At 33.1% G+C, this 24,205-nt stretch overlaps 1 protein-coding gene across 13 annotated transcripts in view; it reads right to left on the reverse strand.

The window, feature by feature from the left end:
• The window catches only part of LOC309604882 (serine/threonine-protein kinase MRCK alpha), a 319,353-nt gene that overhangs the window by 31,382 nt on the left and 263,766 nt on the right, over nucleotides 1-24,205 (reverse strand). For 5 of the 13 annotated variants that reach the window (XM_082339881.1, XM_082339890.1, XM_082339884.1 and 2 more), the window contains 6 exons: nucleotides 20,758-20,796; nucleotides 13,579-13,683; nucleotides 9,607-9,690; nucleotides 3,986-4,091; nucleotides 1,393-1,529; nucleotides 563-702 (listed from right to left, as the gene is read on the reverse strand). In XM_082339881.1, the coding sequence (XP_082196007.1) occupies nucleotides 563-702; nucleotides 1,393-1,529; nucleotides 3,986-4,091; nucleotides 9,607-9,690; nucleotides 13,579-13,683; nucleotides 20,758-20,796 (611 nt within the window). The remainder of the gene's footprint in view (nucleotides 1-562; nucleotides 703-1,392; nucleotides 1,530-3,985; nucleotides 4,092-9,606; nucleotides 9,691-13,578; nucleotides 13,684-20,757; nucleotides 20,797-24,205) is intronic. The other 8 variants (XM_082339883.1, XM_082339882.1, XM_082339880.1 and 5 more) reach the window with 3 other exon arrangements.

Genomic DNA, 24,205 nt, shown 5'->3' on the forward strand with positions numbered 1-24,205 from the left:
CATATGTCCGGGAGTCGTCAACACAGAGATGGCTGAAGCTATGGCAGTCAATAAGATCACTGAGGGAGAGCGTTAAGAGAGTCACAAGAAGAGGGTAAGCAGAGCACCCCAAGGGGCAGGGGAAGATTCTGAAAAATGAAACTAGAAACATTCAAGAGATATACTTACTTAAATGTTCACTGATTCATTTTATATTCCAAGAGCCTGTCCGATTTTGAGATTTTTATTTCCTTTCCTCACATTGGAATTGTACCTAAGCCTTTACTTTAGGTGATGATATGAACATTACACACATGAGACTCCAGAACCCCAGCAACCTTTAAACTGGTCTTTTGGTTTCAAACATTAGCTTCTTCTCCCTGACCCAACACACATCAACCTGTTCTATAACTACACCTTATTTCATATTTTTAATTATGTTACGATTGCAATATTAGTAAATGAGAAAATTAACATGAAATTAGATTTAAATAAAAACATGGCAATGCAATTAGAAGAAAAATCACATGCTTTTCATTCCTATGTTGCAAAGATACAAATATTTTCACCTTCGCAAACTTACCTCATGTCAATCACCTGGCTGACTACAACACTGGGCTGAGAGGCTTTTCCTTCAGCAATATCGTACAGAAAGAGTTTGAAATCACAAACTACAGCCAGTGCTCTTTGCCATCCTTTCTTCACTCCAGCTGGCTTAGGGATCTTAGACATGCAAACAAACAGACAAAACAACCTAAACTGAAATGTCAGTTAGAGCCCCTTTAATTACATATGTAACTGCATGATGAAAACCTAACGACAGTGTACACGTGTTGTAAGTCTGCCACTGTGTTTGGTAAAGTAGCAGATGGTACACATATATCATTAATAACATGGGAAAGTGTGATAACACATTCTTCAAACACTGATTGACATTATATTCTGAAAAAAACTTTAATGGTACCATTTTAATTTTCTCTAGCAATTCATTACAATAACATTCATGGATTTCTAAGTAGCATAAAAGCCAAATTTGGTAGGAGGATGAAAAGCAGCTTACACTTTAAATATTATTCAAGATTACAAGTAAGATTATGTCTTGACAATATCTCCTGCTTCATAAGCATATGCCAACCCTCCAGCAAGATGAAGAGCCAAAGACCCCTTTATGGAGATTGCAACATCTGTTCATTACAATACAGGGACAGTACAGAAAATTATGAGACATTTTGGAATTTATTCTGAGCGAAAGCTAGGTTTTTGTTTTCAGATCATGACTGTGAATGAAGTAAAACTGTTAGATGAATTTTATTCACCTAATTTTCTGTCAAGGACTGTGTTTGTAAGGTGATTTTCTTTCATTCATTAATTAGCCTTAAAAGATTAATCTAAACCCAACCTAATCATACTTACCCTGACATGCCCTTCATATGCTGTTCCTATTCCTTTCTGTGGATCTATACCCAGGGGACCTTTTGTCTGTTCAGGAGGAACTGGACAAGCAGTTGGAGCTTTGTTTACACAAGTTATGTGACATGAAAATCCACACACTTTTGGAGGGGAAAAAAGAAACAGTGTTCAATAAAAATTCGTTTTTACAAAGAGAAAATTCACTGAGCACTCATTACATGCAAAGTGCCATGTTAAATGAATGCTTACCTCTGATTTTATTTTAAACAACTTGACAGTATTTTTGTCATTTGGGGAGCTGATTCATTTGCTCACCAATAAGAATTTCAATGAGAAATAGTAAATACTTTTTTATTACTGTAATATGTAATATTACTGTTCTGTGTTAACACTAGTGATCAAAATGAGAAGCAAATAGATGGAAAAAAAATCTAACCTTGCAAATAAAACAAATGTTTTAAATGTTGAATTCTTAAAAGAGTAGCTTCTGGAGTTTTCTTTAACTCTTCATCTCACTGCAATTTGGTATCTGACCTGAAGTCTCTCTTGCAAGAGTCACTGATGGATGTTAAATTACCTGACATCTTTTCAATATCTGGCAAATTTTACCAATCCCTCTTTTTGAAATTTAAATTGTTCAATGATTAAGAAGGTATAATTTAAATTTTAGGAGTTACTGATATTATTGTATATACTTAAATTACTACTAAGATAATAATAGTAGTTAACTTTATCGAGTGTTTTTAATTTTTTCTGTAATAATCTAAGAGAGGTAAGATTATCCCCATTTACATATGACTGGCCCTGGGTCACAGAACTCGTAAGTGGCATTGCTGGAATTCAAACCCAGGCAGTCTTGCTCAGAGCCTGCATACGTAACTACCAAGAGTATTGCCATGATACCTCTTGATACTTAAATGATGAACTTGAGATTCTAAGACAAAATGATAAATAAAAATAAACTCTCTTCCACTGAGACTTGGTTGGTTGAGAATTAAAGGTTACAATATTTAAAACCAACAAGCTTGTTGGGAGGGGTTACAGACTAAGAATATCTATTTAGACAATTCCTACCCTCAGGGGGATCCTGGAGAATATCTGGGAAGGAATAAAAGAGGAACTGAAGGGATACCATCATGGGAACACATACACGTGGGAAAATGGATTGTATATCACAAATGGATACAAACCCAGCAGAGAGGCAAGAGGGACTAGTACTGACTGTCAAAAACGATTCATCTTCTGTAAGACAACTCATTCACTTCTAAGTAGAGTGTCTAACAAGTTACAATTTGCTTTAATAAGCAAAAATCTCTCTTCCAACGGGCAATGGAAACAATAAGGTAATTGTCCTATACTGGATCTAATTTCAACCAAGAAGAATTAAAATGACAGGACTCTTTAGAGGTTATAACCACATTATACAACACTTATGAAAGCCTGAGCATAGTCCAATGTGTCCCCACAGCTTTATAGGGTAGGCTGGTAGGCTGCAAAGAGTCAGTCTGAAGAAAAGGCCCAATTTCATGGCAGGAGACCCTTAGAAGGGAAGAGAATTGGGAAGATCTCAAAAATTCCTACTATGGAACTGCAAATGATTCTGGTTCATAAAAAATGACAAGAGACCTAAAGCCAAGTAGCTGCCAGGATTCTTTCTGATAAACAGATTAAAAAAATCACATTTATAAGTACTGGCTAAGTTTCACAATGAGACAAAGCAAATTCTCTCCATTGGGTTCAGACACACCTCCCCAGTCAATGACAGAGGCTATTCCTTCTCAGATTACTTTGTTATCTTTACCTTTAACCTCCCCTTAACTATGTTTCCCAAGGCTCTGTCCTCATACTTGTTCTCTTTTTACTCTACATGTGTTTCCTGGAAAACATCATTCATATTCATCACTTCACACATTCAGAACTCTCAAATCTCTACTTTTAAAGCCTGCCCATTTCCTTTGGCTCTAAACCCATGCATCTAAGAGACTAGTTAAGATAATGCAATCAGGATCTTCCACTTGGGTTGTGAGAACTAGCCAAACAGTAGAACACTGATCCCCAGCGCCTAGAAGCACAGAGCAGGCGTTCTGCGAGCATGTGATGGATGGATCAATGAATGGTAGGGAAAAACCTCTGCTACTAACACTAGGAATAAAATATCTTTTGAGGCATAGTAGCCGACATTTAATATTTGTGAAAAGATACTTCATTGTCTACTTATTAATAATAATTTCTCTAATAAATTAAACAAGAGTAAAATTAAATGAATAGATTCAAGAATAACTTTCACATATTTTGTCATACAGGTTAATGGGTTTTGGGGACCACAAATTCTCCTGAATGATGAAACAAAGATGAATGAAACATATTTAAATATAGCTCCCCTGGAAAATGTTTCTAGGGACCATCTGTCTAGTTTCCAATATTCAACAGACTTTAGCAAGGTGTTCAGTTTATTATCCAAAGAAAAGCAAATGATTAAGTTAAATAAATAAACATTTATATACTTTTTAAAGAGAATAAAGCTATTTGATTACAATTCAGGGAGTAAATGTCAGGACTCTAAATTAGTCACATTTTCTTACCATTTAGTTCTTACCTTCACAGGAACAGCCTTGTCTTATCAAGCCCACCATCAAGGAGGTACACTGATGACATTTGGTAGGAGTAGTAAAAGATTTGACAAAAAACTGATGAGTCTTGCGCTGCAAAACAAATTGATAAAAACATACACATTGTTGATTTAAAGGACTTCCATAATATGAATCTCTGTGAACCACACCAGCTGCTAGAATGTTTTCTAATTAGGTGTAGAATGAATTCTTTTCATTTCTCACCACATCTTTCTATAATTAATGCTCTTTAAATATTTTTATTAGGCAATATTGAGCTGGATTATGCTAAAAATAATATAAGAACTTAAATGATAATCAATTGCTCTTGAATGCCGTTTGAAAAGTTATAAAATAAACTAGCATTTTTTTGCTCATGAATTTTGAACTCAGGATTTTTGTAAATTCTTTGGCAATGCATTAGGTGAAATTTTGCATATTTATACCTATACAAATAAAGAAATTTAATATGCTTTTATACCTTCTTACGAAGAACAAACAGTAATTTAAAATTCTTGTCCCTACTAAAAATCATGTATTTGATTTTCTGGGACCACGAACAAGTAACATGCTTAACAAACATGTTTCCTCCCTTGGAAGCAGGCAGTATTACACTTGAGCAGATATAAATACACATATATTATTCCAGAGACAGACTGAAAACCCAGCAGTTAAAGTTCTTCTCTAAGTCTTTGCTGATCTGTATGGTGGTACGCCAATGTAGATTTCAGCTCTCTAGAACACTTCTTTCCTCTCCAAATGAACTCTTAGCATGTTTTAATAATGAATGAATTGTAGCCACTGTTCTATCACTCTGCTGTGTGAATTTAGGAACAAATTACTTAACTCCTCTGTGTCTCACTTTCTTTATTCTATAAAATAGAATCAGTAATAATATCTACTTCATGGGGTGGTTAAATGAGCATTAATATAAACAAAGCCTTTTGAACAGTGCTGGCACAGAGTAAGCATTCAAAACATATTTACATATGTATGTTATAAATATAAACATATTTATAAAACATATTCTGAAAACAAATTTGGCTAATTATTTCTTTTTTATATGTGTGATTGATTTAAACTAGTAAAAACTTTATCCTGTATTCTGGTAATGTGTGGATACTGATGGAAAACAGTTTTAAAGTAGTATTATTTCAGTTGAAGTTTACCATATTAACAAAAAACTAAAGAGAATATTCAAAGCTTTAAAATTTAAGTTAAAAATAAATTTTGCTCTTCTCAACTGGGATATATTTACATATAACAAAAGAAATTAAAAAAAAATCAAGCGTAGAAAAGTACATCATCTTTTTATATTAGGGTCCTGGAATGGAATGAGATTCTCAAATTTAGAGCAGTCATGAGCTCTGGTCCAACCTCAAACCATTCTATTCTAGAAGTTCCTCAGAACCTTTGGTCAGTTTCAAAGCCGCACTGGGCTGACTTTATTCTAAGTAGGGTACAGACTATCTTTCTACTGGCTCTATAATTGCTGTATGTGGACTGAGCAACAACCAAGGTGCAGACATTGTGCCAGTAATTCTCAATCATCTCATTTAATGGAGACAATGCCTCTGGGAAGACAGGTATTATTTCTTTATATAGATGAAGACACTGAAACTCAGAGAGATTAAATAAATTAGTCATGAATAGACAGTTATTGGTAGAGTTAAAATTCAAGCCTGGATCTGATTCTGCCATCTTTCAGAGTTCGATAACTTAAAAACATGTAACTGAAAAATATGATCCAAAAAAAAAACCCAAAACACCAGACTGCATAAGACACAGTTAGGTCAAGACTAGAGGCCTCCATGCCTGTGATAAAAATACCTGATTTGTTAACATCACATAAAATTTTGCTCAACATTTCTCCTGTATACTAATTTTTACTCTTAGTTTTTTTAACTTTCAGGAACTATGAGAGTAAATTTTCTAGTGCTAACTTTTTCAATTGTTCAAAATACATTAATGCAAAATTTGTTACTGATTGGTTCTAAAGGCTTCTATTACAATGAAAGAATTAGTCAATGGCTTGAGGTAAGTAACTGTTCTTTTTTTCTTCTTCTAAAAGATAAGAAGACATGTCTGAAATGACAGCAATAAAATAACCATGCCCATGACAAATTTAATAGTATTACATCACAATATCTAAAAATTGCTTACAAAACATATTTATTATATACTTTTTCCCCAGAGATCTGCTCAGGATGTCATAATTTTAACTAAGTATGCAATAGTAGGAAAGATAAACAATGTTTTACCAAAGCATTGATTTTAAATGACCAACTGGCAGGTGCTGGTTAAATTCTAGGAGGTGGGCGTGATTCACTACTGAAGATTAATGGTCCATGTTTTACTAATCCCAACTAAGAACAGTATAATATATAACATAAATAACATGATTCTGAGAGCATCAAACTTTAGGCAACACACAATAGGCTTTTGGTTTTCTTTCTTTCTGGTGCGGGGTGGGGGAAGATGAATAGTAACAAAAAGATAGGTAAATTCAGCCCTAGGATCTAGACCACTTGGCTTCTGGATCTTTCTAAGCTCCCCCTTCTTGTCTCCTGGTCAATACCTGATTTCTAATACTTCCACAAAAGGTAGTTGGAGGAGGAGAAAAAAATGATTAGTAAAAGAGGCATTAAACCTAAAGCATGAACTCAAATTAATTTTAGATTATGTGATAATTTGGAATGAAATGAGAATTAACTATAACCTCGAAATTTAAAGAAGTTGATAGAAAGAAGGGTTCTTTTCTATTCCAATTTTGTCAGTGTTGCAGACTTCAAGCTACTCAGTGGAGAAGGTAAAATACTTTTAATAAAAGATGTGAGAACAAAGTAGAACCAACCCTTTTTGAGAACTTACAAATTAGTAGTTGTACATAATTAGGATTCTACACTATAAATGACAAGTAAAGGAGTCTTTATCTCAAGCAAACCTTTATTAAAAGTTTTTTTTAAATAACCTTTTTCCCTTTTAAACACTTTTACTTTGAGATAGTTATAGATTCAATCCTTCATCTTTTAAAAAACATGAAGTAAATTTTATTTTATTTTTTGGGGAGGAACAATAGGTGTACAAAATTGAGTTAATATTCAGTCCATGAAATATTATCACCAGAGCTTCGTGGAGGCCCCTCTAATTTTGTTTGACCTTATTTATTTATTTATTTATTTATTAAACTGGACCCCTATCTTAAACCACTCATAAAAATCAACTCAAAAGTAAGGATGGAGTAAGGATTGAACATGGACCTGAGTCCATAAAACTCCTAGAAAAGAGCATAAGGACTAAGATCTTTGACATTGGTCTTGTATTTAGCCTAATTTTATTTTTAATTCATCCTTGATGATCTACTCCCCATCCTTCCCCATGAAATCTGTCACCCAATCTAATGTGATCTACACAGGTCCTTGGATATGCACACAGCCTTATGAGTTAGATATTTTTGAGTGTTGCTAATTTATATAAATGTGATTTTGTTACACATCAACCATATTTTACCTATCTTTCTTCTATTTCCAACTCCCTGTTACCATATGCAGCAGTAAGCATCTCTGTCATGTTGCCTAATGGATCTGCATAAAAATTTTTCTGAAGGAATGAGATTGTTGGGTTATGTGGTATATGTCTACTCTAGTAGCCAGGTTGTTCTCCAGAATGGTTGTGCCTGTTTAAAATTCCACTAGCTGTGTGTGAAGCTGCGTGTTTCTTCAATCCTTGATGCTACCTTACTTATTTTTTGACAATCTGGTGAGTATAAAGTAGTATTAATTTTAAAATTATTAAATTATTTTAATTTTTAATTTCACCAATTATAAATAAGGTTGGACATTTCTTCACATGCTTGCTGACCATCAGGATTTCCTTTTATGGGAATTACTTATATTATTTGCCAGATTTTCAACTGGATTCCTAATCTTTTTCACATGCAGTTACAGGAGTTTCTTATATACTGTGTTCTAGAAATGAATCCCTTACTGGTGTTAAACACTGCAAATATCCTCTACTAGTCTGTCATCACTTATTAACCACCTATTAACAATGTTTTCAATGTACAAAGATCTTTAATTTTAATGTAGTAAAGTCCATCAATATTTTCACCTTATGATTGTGATTTGAGATCTTATTTTCATTACCTAGTCACAAAGCAATTCTACACTTTCTCCTATGTATGTATGTTTAATTTTTAAAATCAAATTAATACATGTATATAGTTTTAAGAGTAAACAGTATCACAATCCTTATAACAAAAACAGAAGTACCCGTTTGCCCCAAGTCGTCCTTCCTAGGGGCAATTTCCTTTAACCCTGTTAGCTATTTACTTCTATCAGCAGAACGAATTTTAGGGTTCAGAGTTCTTTTTTTTCAACACTTTGAACATACTTCTTGTCTTCTTGCATCTCGTTGCTGTTGAGAAGACCAATATCAATTTGACTTTTGTTTAGATAATCTGCTTTCTCTTTGAAAGTTTTTAGAATTTTCTCTTGATCTATGATATCCTTAAATTTTGCTATAATGTGTCCAAGTGTGAATGTTTTCTTACCTACTCTTTTTAGCACATAATAATGTATTTCAGTATAAGGATTTCCATCTTTATTGCTGGGAAATATTAGGTCATTATTTCTTCAAGTATTTCCATCTCTCTATTTTTTCTTTTCTGTTGAAAGTCCTACTATATAGATAGACACTATTTCTGTCTTATAGCTTAACTTTCATATTTTCCACCTCATCTTCCATCTCACAACTTGTTTTTCTGCTACATCCAGTTTGCTCATTCTGCTATTAAAGCCAGTTACTTGAGTTCTTTATTTTAGCAGTTATATTTTCATGTCAAGCACCTGGAAATTATTTTTCTTTATAAGTACCTTATCCTGACCCATGTTGCCAACTTACTTCCTTTCTTACCTCTTTGAACATATTTATTATGCTTATTTTAAATTCATGCTCTGTCTAGCCTCAAAATTTATCTAGCATAGATTATTCAGTTTGTTGCTTTTTTTTATACCAGTTATACTTTGGTATATTTTATTAGTTTTTCAGATCCATCAATCTGTCTCTCATTCTGGGGTTTACCCGAAGTTTATGTTCAGTGGATGGAGAGTTCCAATTTCTAGAATTCCTTTGTAGGAGTTTGAGATAAGCAACTAAATCTTCATGTTCTACCATATACAATACTTTGGACATGGTCATGTTGAATGGAATGAAAAAAAAAAGATGACCTGAATTTTTCTCTAAACATTTCTCTTTCTAAGTGGTTTATTAAGCTCAATTTTAGATTCTTCCCCAAGTGGCCTCAACTTAATGCCTTCCTTACAGTACATACTCCAAGCACTACTCCTTGCTGTAACAGACTTCAAAACACTGAATTTAAGAAGATGGAAGTAAAACAAAACAAACTTTGCATGTTTGTCCTACCTTTCTTAGTGGTGATTATTTCCATTCATACAGAATTTATTCTCTTTCCCAGCTTTTATGTTTATAATTTTGAGGAATCTAATAGTAAAAATCATGGCACATAAAAAAGCAGAAGAAATCCATTCTCTTTCTTTCTTTTTTTTTTTTTTTCACAACATACAATGCTTATAACTAGATTGAATACCTTAGGTGGAAAGCCAGTTGAACCAGGGCATCCCTTTTTCCTTAAGGTTGGTGTGTGAACTGGAAGTGGAGTATAGTCTACAGTCTGAATCCAGGGGGAAAGAGGAAATAAATGTCATAAAACACTCCATATATATCAAACATCACTAAAAATAAAAGTAAACACAGCCAAACAAAACAGCAATAAGGAAAAATTATCTCAATGAAGCTAAAATTCTTAGTGTTGATAATTTAAATTTCTGCCTGCAATATCTACAAATAAAATATTTGTTCAATTTATAAAAATTATTTCAGTCTGGAAATTTAAAAATAAATAACTTGTAAAAGAGAATCTGCAGAAGAACACAAGAAAGTCATAGCATGTAGCCTACATAAAAATGAGGATATTAATTTTCAAGTTCAACTGAAAATGCCATATTAATTGTATAAAGTATCTGAAAGTTTTTAAGCAAGATTTATAATCAAAATATTTAGAAGATTCTTTTAACTCCTTTGACTTCTATATACAGAATGCATATTACATATATGGAATACAATTCTGTGGATTTGTGTGTATGTGTGTAGAGAGAAAGAGCGAGAGAGCGCATGCGAGATATAGAGATTGATTGATTGATGGATTGATTGATTAGTGGGATTTTTGTGAAGAAAATCATTTCTAAGAAGGGAGTTAGATTATTTAATATTACTGGAATTCAGAACTGACAGAAATTTAATTACTTGCCATATCTTTATTTTATGGCATATTACTGTAAGATATTTCTTTGAATGAAAGGAACCAGTGATTTTACTGGATGTTATTGTGGAAAAAAAGAGACATCACTTATTAGCAAAGTGTAAAAAAAATACACGAAGAATGACTTCCTTTTAGGATGCTAAGCAAGCAAGCAAGCAAGAGGAAAAAGCTAGCTTTGTGTAAAGTTACAGAATATTCTAAAATATTAAGAGAAAAATGGATGGTCCCTCTTTGCCTTTGTTACTATATAACCTCCAAAAGCCAAATATCTGATACACATGATAGCCTTAAAATGGAATTTAGATGGGCTTCTCAGAGTTTTCAACTTAACTGTGAGTTTAGTTCTAATTTAAATTTAATTTACTTTTAAATAGCTTGAAAAAAGTATTAAACCCAATTTATAATTTAACATTAAAAAAATAAATATGAAATAAAAGAGATGAATACAAAACCTTTATGAAAGTTAATAAAGAACAATTCATAGGAAACAAAATTGTCACTAGAATTTACCTAGAAAGTCCAAGAGAAGTTTTTAGAATTAAAAGGGGTGAAGTAGGGGTGCTGAATCCAAGATCATCACAATTCATAAAGACCAGCAATGCCTAATTTAGGAAACATATTTGAAAGAGATCCCATTCACCATAGCAATAAAAATTTAAGGTTCCTAGGAACAAATCTAACAAGCAATTTGGTGTACATTCGGGAAGAAAATAATGAAACTTTATTGAAGGATATAAAAAAAATCTAAATAATGTTCATAGACGGAAAGGCCCAATATCACAAAGAGATCAGTTCTCCTCAGATAATCTATAAATTCAAATCCAATCAAAAGCTTTACATGGAACCTACAAGCTGAACCTAAAAATCATATGTAAAAACTAAAGGGTCAAGAAGTAAAGGAAGAAGAACAAGGTATGTGGGAGTGGCTGATCATACCAGGTATCAGGAATTATTTGAAGGCTACAATAATTAAGACAATGTGATGTTGGCACAGGAATAGACAAAAAGAACAATGAAAGAGAATAGAGAATCCCAGACAAAAAGAACAATGAAAGAGAATAGAGAATCCCCAAACAGACCCATTTATATAAAGCAGAGATAGATTTACACATCAATGGGGGAAATATAGGAGAGTTGGTGGTTCATACAAGAAAAACATTAGATTAGAACTCCATTTCTCATAATACATAACAACAAATTTTAGTTGGATTAAAGTCCTAAACACGTAAAAGCAAAATTTAAAAACTTTTAGAAGAAAATATGGAAGAAAATCTTTATAACTGCTGCATAGAGAAGAACTGTTTTAGAAAGACATAAAAAGCAGAAGTCACAAAAGACTGACAAATATGACTACTTTAAAATAAAAACTGTTGCAAGACAAAAAGATACGACAAATAAAATTTTAAAATAAGCCACAGACTGGAAGAAAATATTTGCAATGCATATAGCCAGCTAGGAATTAGTATCCAGAATATATAAAGAACAATTACAAAACAAGTGGAAAAATAATTCAATAGAACAACAGACAAAAAGACATGAACAGGCAAATCATCGATGGTCAATAAACATATAAAAAGATGTTGAATAACACTTGAGATCAGAGAAATGCAAATTAAAACAAAAATGCCACTCTATACCCATCAAATAGACAAAAGTTAATGTCTGACAGTACCAAGGGTTGGAAGGATGTGGGGAAATAGGGAATTCACTCACACACACACTGCTGGTGGGAGTGAAAACGGGTCCAACCACTGTGGAAAATAATTTGACAAGATCTAGTTAAAGCTGAAAATGCATATTCCACACAACCCAATAATTCCACTTCTAGGTATATATGCTAAACAAACTCTGCACATTTGCAAAAGCAGATAGCTATTAGGATGTTCACTTCAGCAATGACTGTAATAACAAAAAACTGGAAACAACCTAAATATCCAACAACAGGAGAATGGATAAATAGTTGTGGTATATTCATACAATGAAATATTATGCAACAGTTATAATGAATGAACTAAGTAGACATGTATCTGTATAAGATGCAGATAACCTTCGTGTAAAATTTAAATATACAAGAAACACTATTATGTATTGTTTATGGATACAAATGAAATAAACATGTAAAAGTAAGGAAGAAAGGGAGTATGTCAATTTCAGGGTATTTAGATATGTCTGGGAAGGGAGAGGGGGAATGGTATAGGGAAGGTTATTTCAACTGTCTGGAATATTTTCTTTCTTTTTAATACAAATTTTGGGGCAAAACGTTCACATATGTTAAATCTGTGGATGGTGGTTATGTGGGTGTTTATAATATTATTTTCTGTATGCTTTAAATATTTTAACATTAAAATAAAAATGCATACACTCAAAATATTAAAACAATGAAAATCTAAAATCAGAGGGTATCATCAACTTAACCAAGTAGTCTATCACAGGGTTGGAAAAAACCAAGTCAGAATCTGACTACAACTCAAACTTCACTTCAGACAGCTTTCAAAATGGGACTATCTGCTTCTATCAGAAAACTAGACACAGCTCTGTCTGATGACCAAATGGGAAACAAGGGAGCCATGTCAGAATTGTAAAGCTTGAGTAAATAACCAGAACTGCATCTGAGGCAGGATAGCATTAACTGAGGAATAATACATCCTTCTGACTTGTTGAGAAAGGTGATCAGTTGGCTGTTTAAAACCATTTACTTACATAAGGTGCAAACACAACACTGTTTTTGCACTATTAAAAGGCATGATTTAAATATTAAAAGGTTGGATGCCTATTGCCGATTAACAGTTAGAATAAACTATTCAGTTGCCAGCAGTGGCAATTTTAAGCTCTACTTATGAAGTAACAGTTATGTCATACCTTATTAGATTGACTAGAAGAATTAAAATATGAGAATGGCACCTGACACTGCCATGTGTCCACAGAGTTTTTATCTGATAATTCCAAAATTCACACAACTCTGTCCTCTTTTCTATATAGCGCTCTACTTAAGATAAAGACTACTTTAAAATTAAATAAAATTTCTGTCTATTTTGGGTTGAATTTGGGGGGACCATTTTTTACTTCAGTTTTATAATCCTATCTATATTATCAGTCAAATGTAATGGTCTTCAATATACTGTGACTTATTACACAATACATTCGATTAAAAGAAGAGAGTCAGATTTCACTTGTTTTTGCAAGTCCCTCTTTCCTGACACAAGTGAAAAGTTGGGGAGCAAGACTGCTCCAGTGAGGCACCTTAACTGGCTCAGCTTCACTAGATGTGGAAGGAGATGTGGAACTTGACTGGATGTAAAACTTGACGTTCGGATTCCGTACATATGTGTTCTCAACGGGATCAGTCTAGGAAAATAAGTCAGGAAAAACAAAAACCCAAGAAATCACTTTTAAACAGTGTGCAGCTCTTAGTAAATTTCTGTAAGGCATGATCACGATAACATACTGGAGAAAGGAGAATAACAAACTTTAGTTTGAATATTCACATTAGGGATGTGTCATTATACAAAAGCATAACCACTAGCTTTAAACAAAGGTCAAGATAACAATAGTTAACAAAATGCTCCAATCTTCACCACTGATCTCTTATTTCAAGCTACTGTATGTTCTTTATTTGTATTCCACAAAATAAATCATACATGTGAAATAAATGCAGAGTACTTAATAGAAATATGTACTGCAGATTACAAATAAGTTTGTCCTTGATTAGAATGAAATTTGGTCCTCTACAATGCATTAGTTGAAAGTAAAAGAAACAAACCTATCAGCTTTGTCACTAAATTAAATTCTCTTTTTATTTTGCAGCAGTAGAAATACTGGCACTTATACTCAGTCGCACCCTTCTAACCAAGTCAAGTATCTTTAGAAACTGAAGATGCTTTGGGTTAAAATTTAGCATAAAAGATCCTATGGAACACACCGATCAATGATATATATTCAGTTCAGCAGTTTTCAAAATTACCAGGATTGGGTTTTTTAAATGAAAGGCAATGAAGACAACTTGGGAAGGTTAGGGAATTTGTTTCAAATACGTTGTGCAGCAAGAACAATGCTTAGGTCAGCATTTATTGTAAACCAGCACTTACTGATTTACAAATCAATAAAAAGAGTAATCAGCTTAAGGATTTTAAACATGTACTAAAAAGGTTTTTAAAAAAATTCTTTCTCTATTATTATTATGGTTACTATTTTAGGGACTGGCTAGTGGGCTGGCAAATACTGGAGTAGCCCTCTGCTGGTGCCCACCTGTGGCCTCCCTTGGTGGTGGGCATGGGCAGGTATTCTGGCAAACTGCAAGGCAGGACTTTGGTGTGACCGACTAAGATGGCCGGCAGCTGGGCCTTAAACCTTTAGCTACTGGGTTCAGGAGAAACGGGGACAGTAAGGATCTCAGTAAGGGCATCTGGGGGACCTGGAGTAGCAGCTACGTACTAACAGCTAGGAGAGTATTTCAGATTTTAAAAACTGAACCATTGAACCGATGCATCCCAGCTGTATGTCAGCTCTGTGTGTGTGATGTGGATAATTTCATAAAACTAGTATGCCTTATGAGGTGGGAGAGCCAGGCCTGAATCTCATCTCTTGACTCCAAATTCAGTACTCCTTTGGTTGTACCAAGGCAACTCCACAGTAGAGATAGTCAAAGCAATTTAGTGACCATGGAGACTGACAATGAACTTTGCTCAGGAACAGGAGAGTAAAAGAAAGAAGAAAATGGGATTCCAGACAAATTTTACCGAGTTCACAATTTTACTGAGGGACAGCCATGGAGAAGGTTATCAGTTCAAATTGTTAACCTGAAATATGACCCTAGGTTGGGAATAAGGCAAAATGTCTTTTATTTTCTAAAAATCTACTTCTGGTTTCCCTAAGTTTATATTAATTGCAAGCTGAATTAAAAAGTCCATGGGGGAGTAGGTTCTATTAAAATGGAACTGATAAGCAATACTGATAAATTTTACACTAATAAGAATTTTAAAACTGACTCAAATAATCAAGAGTTAATGATCTCATAAAGTTTTAAAGAAGTGTCCAAATAGAGGATTTGCTACTTGTAAAAAAATTGGATTATTTTAAGAAAATTTAACGTCTGACCTGTCACACAAAAGCCTTTAGCCCATAGATTAATTAAAAGACATAAAATCAGAAGTTCCTGTGTGAAGGATAGTGCAGTGTTTAAAAAAGGTGATAAAGAGAATTCAGAAACAATTTGGTTCCATTTTACTTGAAGCAGATTTTAAAATAAGACAGTGATTCTCAATTTTCTGAGAGGAGCAAATTTAATATAACTAATATAGTGGCTTTGTAGCCCTGGGTCCAATTACTTTAAAAATTCTTCAAAAATGAGAAAGGCAAGACATTGCTGTTCCCAATAGTACTGGCTGAAATTTTAAAGCAGGCTTGCTCTTTGTGCCATATGGGGGACACATACTGACAGAAGTTGAACACACTGTTTTATATACTTTCCTGTGCTGAAATTAGAATATACCACTTTAAGCCATTTTGCCAATATGTGCTCGAAAGCGGGGGTTCACGTCATGAAAATTGTCAAACCTAAAAATCAAGTTGATCATTAAAACATTTACTAGCATGTTTCATGACCCTATGAAAATGTGACTTTATGGCAGTTTGATATTGGCCAAGAAAAAAAACACTATCACAGTTTAATCTGTGATTACACAAATCAGTGACTCTTAAGGAATGACTGAGGCTTTTAGCACATACCTCTTGGCCCTTCTGAAGAATTACTAGCATTATAAACCTTTTTCTCCTAAAAAATTTTAACTCATCAATAAAATGAAAGAAAACAATAGAAATGAGAGCAGATTTTAAAATGATTTTCTTAGCTGAAGGAGGTTAAAAGTGGCTTTTCAGAAGTGGAAAACACTTAAATTTTAAAAATAACCCATCCTAATTATAGTACAATAGAATAATGAAAATTTCCACACTAGCTTTTTGGAGCTTTATGCTCTTAAAGTAAAAATAAATTCCAGAGATTAAACAAAATCAAGACAATTTTGTTTAACAAAATTCAAAGTAAGAAATATTGAAATAATATTTTGAGATGGCATTAACTGACCTTATTAAAGAGTTGAACTATGCCATTTACAATGATGCTGTGATTTTAAAAAAAACCATGCATGTATAAATGAAGTTTAAAAATTACCACTTTATTTTCCAAGTGTGTTTCTCATAAAGACAAGGACACAAAAGTTTGGTAAAGATGAATAAACTCATGGCAAAAAAGTCTTGAATATCAAACTTTAAAAAAACTTCCCAGGTCTTTTAAAAGACTCTAGTAGAAGCTAATAGCTGATTAGATTAATAGATTTTAATATTTCATTTCCTTTCTGGACTACTACCAGTGTAAACAGTATCTCAAAAGAGGTTACCAGTAACAAGAAAAATACAATATCACTTACATATTCTCTTCATCAAAGTGTTAACCCCAACACGACTATGGTTTTCAAGATGTTATTAATTTTATCTATAATTACATGCTTACCAATGCGTTTATAATTAATTTGTAATTCTAGTTACTAAAAAGCAATTAATTTTACTAAACTTTCAGAATACTCAATGACTATATGCCAGGATATACAGATAGCCTAAAATTAATTTTGATAATTGGCAATGATTCAGATATAAAAATGACAGCAAAGCAACTGATTAATAGCATATTAGTTACTTTTACCTTTGAAACAAATATAATCACTAATATTATATTAAAGCCAAGGAAGTTAAAAATTCTTTGTATTATAAAAAAAATTACAGCATTAAATGTAAGCAATGACTTGAATTAATAATGCAAGAAAAGCTAATAAATATGATATACATCAATAGCAGTGATATCTTAATTCATAACTGGGTTTATGATTATAGAAAGAATAATAAAATAGGGAAAATAATAAGGAACAATAGCTAATATTAATTGGACAGTATATTTTGATATAATCCAAAGGAAGAGCTTGGAAACAAATCTTAACTGAATAGTATAAGCAATTCACTCAATATTTATAAGCTGCCATCTACTGAGAAAAATAAGAAACCTCTTCATGTAAATGTGATTTTTTTTCTGTTTTTTGATTAACTGAGTCTTTTTCTAAGTAAACATACTTTAAGGAGTTATTCCGATGAATAGGTATTAGAAACATCTACTCTAATGTCAGTTTTACTTACTGCTCTACTGCTTGGGAAAATAAAAGCAGAAAAACTGAATCTCAGTGTATTGTCCATAATGCATAACACTGTCATGTAAAAAGTCCATAATGTTTCCTGAATCTATTAGGACTTCTCTAATGAATAAACCACAAAATGTATTTTTAGAGCAGTATGGTATTATAAAATAGAAAAGTTGTTTTCCACCTTGGCTCACATCTGATGTTTAGATGACCCACTAATCAAGAATTTCTCAAATTATGCACTATGGCCTTCTTATAAATAACAAAAGGATCAAAAACTACTTATCTTGAACATGTATCAACAGGTCTTTTCTACTCCAAAAATAATTATAGATTTGAACAAGTACAAATAGCAAAACATTCATATAAGAAACCTGGTTTTCAAATAAAAAGATACCAACACTTGATACGAATTTGATATAGATTAAAAAATAGCTTACATCTAACATGTTGTTTTGTACTGGTAAATAAAAAACTCGAAGTTAACAGAAAAAATCCAGTTTTCATCAATTTTCTTTATCCTGTAGCTGGGAGTATTTTAGAAACAAAGTGGCAGGTAATCCAATTTTTTAATATTCAGATACACTTTATAACTCAAGCTTTTAGTGATATCGTTATCTCTGTTAATTGTTCTTATGATTAAAAACAGTATTGGACATTGTCTATGTCATTTGGACAACAGTAAATATATTTTATCATTCTAAAACAAATAATAAATTACTGAAGGTTAGTTATGACTAGTAAATGTAATCTTACTAGTTACAAATAATAGAACTTGTTTCTCTTTATGAAAATTTCTCCTTAAGTTATTTTCAATTTATTGATTTGAATATCTACTCTGGAGAATTTACACATGTTCTAAGAAAACACAAAAGAAAGTCCAGCCACATGTTGGCTATTTACAATTTCTGCTTTAAATTCTGAATAATCTAACAGATAATCTAATCTATTAGAATAATCTAATAGATACTCAGTGTTTCTCACTATTAATGAAAACACTATTAACCTTTCCATAACCATCTGTATTCAGACATTAATCATGACATTAATAACAAATCTTTCTTACACTATGATTAATTAAATAACGCCACTTAAAAAGAGCATTATTTAAATTGTAAATGAGGCTTTAGAGCACATGGGAAATACAAATATATACCTCATTTATACGATATTTCATTCAGAGAATTTTAAATTTATGAAAGTATTGTACAGTTCTTGTCTAAAAACACAGTATGTAACATAAAATTGTATGCCACTGTTAGATTCAAGGTCACTGTTAGGAATGGTAACTATTTGTGCCCTACTGTTTTCATGGATGTTCCCAGGGACTATTAAGGTTCCTCACTATTCTATGTTTCTATTTAACTGTTGAATAATTGGTAATTCTTCAGTTATCTCCCTCACAGACATTACCACTTTTAAGTGGCTGACTTCTTATCTGTCAAATACTCAATAAAGGAAAAATTAAAGGAAGCCTGGAAAGCAAATTACCAAGCCTATCACAACTGCATTTAAAAAAATCATATGTAATTATAAGTCATTAGGCTCTGGTTAAGTGTGACTTATTTATATCCTATAGAATAAAAATGTAGACTAAATAGCAGGGGTCTTATAACAGCTATTTCCCTCAAAATTTTTTTCCTATTTAAAGACTCACAGAAATGTTCTGGGTGGTCAAAGCCCCCAGAAGTCTACAAGGTAAGAGACATAACTAATCTATGATAAATTTAACCAGAAAAACAAAATCTCTCTGAATGATAAATTTGTTGAAAAGCAAACAGATAAAAATGTCGTCAATCCACAGGCTAATGATTTGAACCTAATATAACGGGGCACACAACATCTTGGTCTTCCCTTTTAGAGGTTATATGATACCAATAAACGTATATTCAGATTGGATAAATCCAAATACCCAATGGTTTTAACTCTGTACAAATGTCAAAATAATCAAGAAGTCAGTTGACCAGCAATCTTTTCATAAACTTCATTAATTAATGAGATATCAGTTGAAGTTGAAGTTCTACTGGCCATACCACTGGTATCTGAAACCGCTTATTCATTGTTAAACAGTAGTTTGAAAACATGGGCTATATTAGGGTTAATCGCGTTCATTTTACAATCAACCCTCCATCACACCAGAAAGATAAGAGTACAGGAAGCAGTGGGTCACTCTATTGCTTACCATGCCTTCCATAAACCAGATAATTCCCTGATTTAGAACTTTCCCAGTCTGAAATTCTGGATTTAAGGTGTTGATCAATACCAATGATCATGAAGCCAACAAGTAGAAATTTTAAATTTGTATCTATCACAGATTTTCCTTTTTAATGTTGTTATTTACATTGTATATGAAAACCAGAGCAAACAGTGTCAGCTAGCTTCTCAACTAGTGAGTTTGAATGTGTGTATATTGGTGTTTGGGTGGAGGCTGCTTTCGAAAAATTTGAGACCTTTTCACAAACAGATTCCCCACTCTGGGCACATCAGAATCTTGCAGGATAGAGGTAGAGAGGTAGTGTCTGGCCCATTTCAGATTGAGAAACACTGAACTAGCCTTAGCATAGGAAGATGTTTATAGCTTGTTATCAATACATGTATAAGGAATGCTAAAATTTTTTTTAAATCTTGGAAATATCTTAGAATATAAATGATTTATTACCAACATCATTGCCTCGAAACTCTAAATACAAGATATTTAGGAATATAACTTAGAACTACCTTAAAAAATCTATCAAAGGTTTCTCCAGAACTGATTTACATAAAATTATCATCAGTAACATCTATACCTTATCCCAAATCTTTTTTGAATTTTGCATAATATGAATTATCAAGCTTTCTTTCTACGTAATTAAAATTTCTAAGAATCTCCACATAATTGCTTACATCAGATTATTTAGAAACTCATTTACTTTGTATGTGACCAACTTAGAAAGCATACTTTAGGATCACTCTTTTACCCAATCAAAATAAAAAAGATACCTTATAATTTTAGTAGTTTGGTTACAGAAATTTATATGAACATTCCTAAAGCTTTGCGGCCAAAGCCAAAAAAGAAAAAAAAAAAAAAAAGAAAGTACAGAAAAGCAGAGTAGCAATAGCAGGAGCAGCAGCACAAAGCATGCAATAAATGTAATAATACATCACGAAAACAGTAGCATGTACTGCAACCACAGGCAAAAAGGATAAGAGATAGGGGTAGAGGGCATCGGACGGGCACACAAGTGCAATAGTCTCTTACACGTCTGCCTTTGCTAGCTGGAGTACAGGATGGAGAGCGCTTCAACAAAGAAAGGAGAATACTACGTTACAAATATTTACACACGTGACTCTCAATGACTAATACTGTATTAACAGACAAAGTATATAAACATACATATAAAGACACATTTTTGATAGGTTGAAAGTACATGTATTTTCAGGAAAAACTGGAAGACAGGAAAGTAAAGAAACAGTTCCTCAGGCTAGGTCTAAGAGTGGTAATAAAGTTTTTCACTAGACCTTGCACAAACAGTCACCCACCAAATAATGCTCCATCAAGCTATGGCCAATTTCCTTTCTGGAAAGGTCGGTAGTGGCAACTTGAAATGGGAGCACAAAAAGGTCTAAATAACTCTGATTTAGTGCTAGTAAGCATTTAACAAAATATTTAATTAACTAGTCTTGCTTCGGACGTTTATCTACCAAATTCTTGCTCTTTTCAAAGAAGACTCTTTTCAATGATAAGAGGTAAATTAGGCCTTCAGAACTACTGATGTTGAATTGAAACAAAAAGTTACTTCAACAATATTGTCCATCCTGACTAGACATTAGGCTTAATCAAAAGAGGGATCTTCACCTTTCTGACATTAAAGAATTAAGTAATTCAGAAAAAGTAACAATAAGTAGATAATTATATAGAAATATTTTTCAAGTTTTTGAAATTTGGGATGCTCAAGTAATAGAGTTTCACAAATATATACCATCTCTACTCAGGCAATTTCCTATATTCAATTCAACCTGACATTTACTAAGTGTTTACAATATGTCAGGTACTTAAAAGATAAAGCGGGTATGGCAGTTCACAGACTGGTGGGGGAGACATCATGCCATCAACAATGTGACAAATGCTATAATAAGGGCATGTACGAAGTTTGTATGGGAACCTGGAAAAGGGATGTACAAGATTTTTATGGGGACCTAGAGGAGGGAATTTATAAACTGAGTCTATAGGAGTTACAGAAGATTTCAGAGAAAACCTCAAGGATAAGAAACATCACTGAAGATGATCAGTTTTACTTGTACAACAGCTCTGACAGATTGGTACACAGGAACTATTATTTCTTCCTGTAGGAAATTGGGATGGAAGGTGACTTAAACACTGTGTCCCAAAGAGTTAATAGCAAACCAGGATTAGAAAGTCTGCAGATTTCTCAACAGGTTCTTCTTAGTCCAGTCAGTCTTCCATTACGGTGGAGGCTAAAGTCTCAGGTTCAAACCTGGTTATATTCCTTCAGTGATTAACAGGAAGTATCTGTCTCCCTCCACACTCCCCCAAACCAAACCACCAAACATTAAGTAACTCAACCCTCAACCCTTCCTCTAACATTTAACTCTCCCTTCTCTTCCTTAATAATGATAATAGCTAACTTTTATCATATGTAAAATATATACACGTACTTTTCAAAGTACTTTACATATATTAACTTTTTAAATCCTCATAGAAGGATTAATATAAGGTCGGTATTATGATCCCAATTTTAAACATGAAGAAAACAGATTAACTTGCAACAGGTCACAAAACTGGTTAAGTGGTAGAGTTAGGATTCAAACCTTCTCAGTCAGATTTCTCAGAATGGTATACTATCACTGTCTCTACTTCCTAGCCTCTCAATTCACTTCTCAATACTGTACAACTTGGCTTCTGCTTTGATCGCACTAATGAAATGCTGATAAGATCAGTATCTCCTGTTTGTCCTACGGTACCAGGTATCTCCGGCTGTACCTGAGGCTGCTGACCACTCCCTCTTAAAACTCTGTACTCCCTTAGTTTTCGTGACACGACACTTTCCTGAGTCATCCCCTGTGACCAGGGCTCCTCCTTCTCTTACGTGGAGTCCTATTCCTCCACACCCTTCTCAGTGTGAGAGATCCCAGGTTTCTGTTCTGACTTACTGCTTTTCTCTTGCTACGATCTCTCCCTGGGAGATCTCAATCTATTTTCAACTACGTTGATCATTCCCAAATTTCTACTGCTAGTTCACTCCTTTTCCTTAACCTTCTGACTCATCTAGAAAACTATCTGCTGGACATTTCCACATGGATGTCCCTCAGGCACCTCAAACTTAACTTGTCCAAAAGGAAACTGGTCACCTTTCTCCTCTGTTAAGCCTTTTCATAGCTATTACATATAGGACTGATTAAATCTAAGCTCCGTAATATCTCCTTTATATTCCCATGATATGCAGTCCATATCTTTTATTATTGTACTGCTCCCATTGGTGTTATAATTATTTAGATGTTTGTCTTTTCCATCAGACTCAGCTCCTTAAGGGCCGGAAATACTGTATTATGCTTAGCATAAAGCTTGTACATTTTAAAATTCTGCGTAAATATTGAATGAATCCTTCTGAAATTCTACAGTATTTAACCTAAATATTTCTTATGGCACTTATCATTTTCTACTTCACATAATACATTAACTGTGTATTTTTTTCTAAAAAGAAGATAAGCATTTTGAGGTCTACTTCTAAGTCTGATTTATCTTAGCATCTACCACTGTGCACAGCAGAGTACCACACATGTAAAAAGTGGTAAAATATTTAACATAGAGAAGCCCTTAGTTTTTGGCTATCCATCCTCCTAAAGTCTAGAGTATGTTAAAACCATGAGAAAGAGCAGGAATAGCTCAAAATAAACTATATTACCACTATACCCAAAACAAGTCAGAATGTCTCTCAAAACTATCTTTACATATGAAGGACAATAAGTTTTCTAAGCTGGCATTTAGTATCACTAAGCTAACAGTGATACTAAATCACCATTGTAATAATGTTCTTCTCCAGGTGGCTACCTAGAAATCAGACCATGTTTATATTTTCAATAGAAAAGAGCAAATTACACTTTCCTGATGGTGTCATTAGAGGAAAACACACACACTCTTATACATACCCACACATACCACGGTTTTCTATAAACACTGAAACTGATTTCATAGCAAGCACTGGAAACCAGTACATTTTCTTAATATGCAATCATATACCTTTTTATATCTAGGTCTATAAATTGCCACCAGAACTTTAAGGCTGATTATGGAAGGTAAGCACGGTAAGCAGAAACCAAAAGAAGTAATTTATCTTGTGGACGCAGAATTTGGCTAATAGATTTTAAGGTTCAGTTAATGAATGCCAGAGGTCTTATTTAATAAAATACCGAAGAGGTAAAAGACTATGTAGTCATGGTTCTTTCCTCTAGTTACCCAAATATATTATTGATGTAATATATGATATATAATATACAATATAACATACTACCTAAACTAGAGAAGAATTGTATATGCCAATCTTCTGAAATGTGAGAGTTTCAAGTCAGGTTGTGCTTAACATGTGGAAGTTTTAAAAAACAAGTATTAAAGGAGGAAATTATAGAAATGTCATAATTTCTCAGAAGGATCTAGGCCTAGCTTTGGTCATAGGATTAAAAACTCTTTA

Source organism: Balaenoptera borealis, assembly GCF_965194805.1.
Source record: "Balaenoptera borealis genome assembly, chromosome: 1".
In the NCBI taxonomy this organism is placed as follows: Eukaryota; Metazoa; Chordata; class Mammalia; order Artiodactyla; family Balaenopteridae; genus Balaenoptera; species Balaenoptera borealis.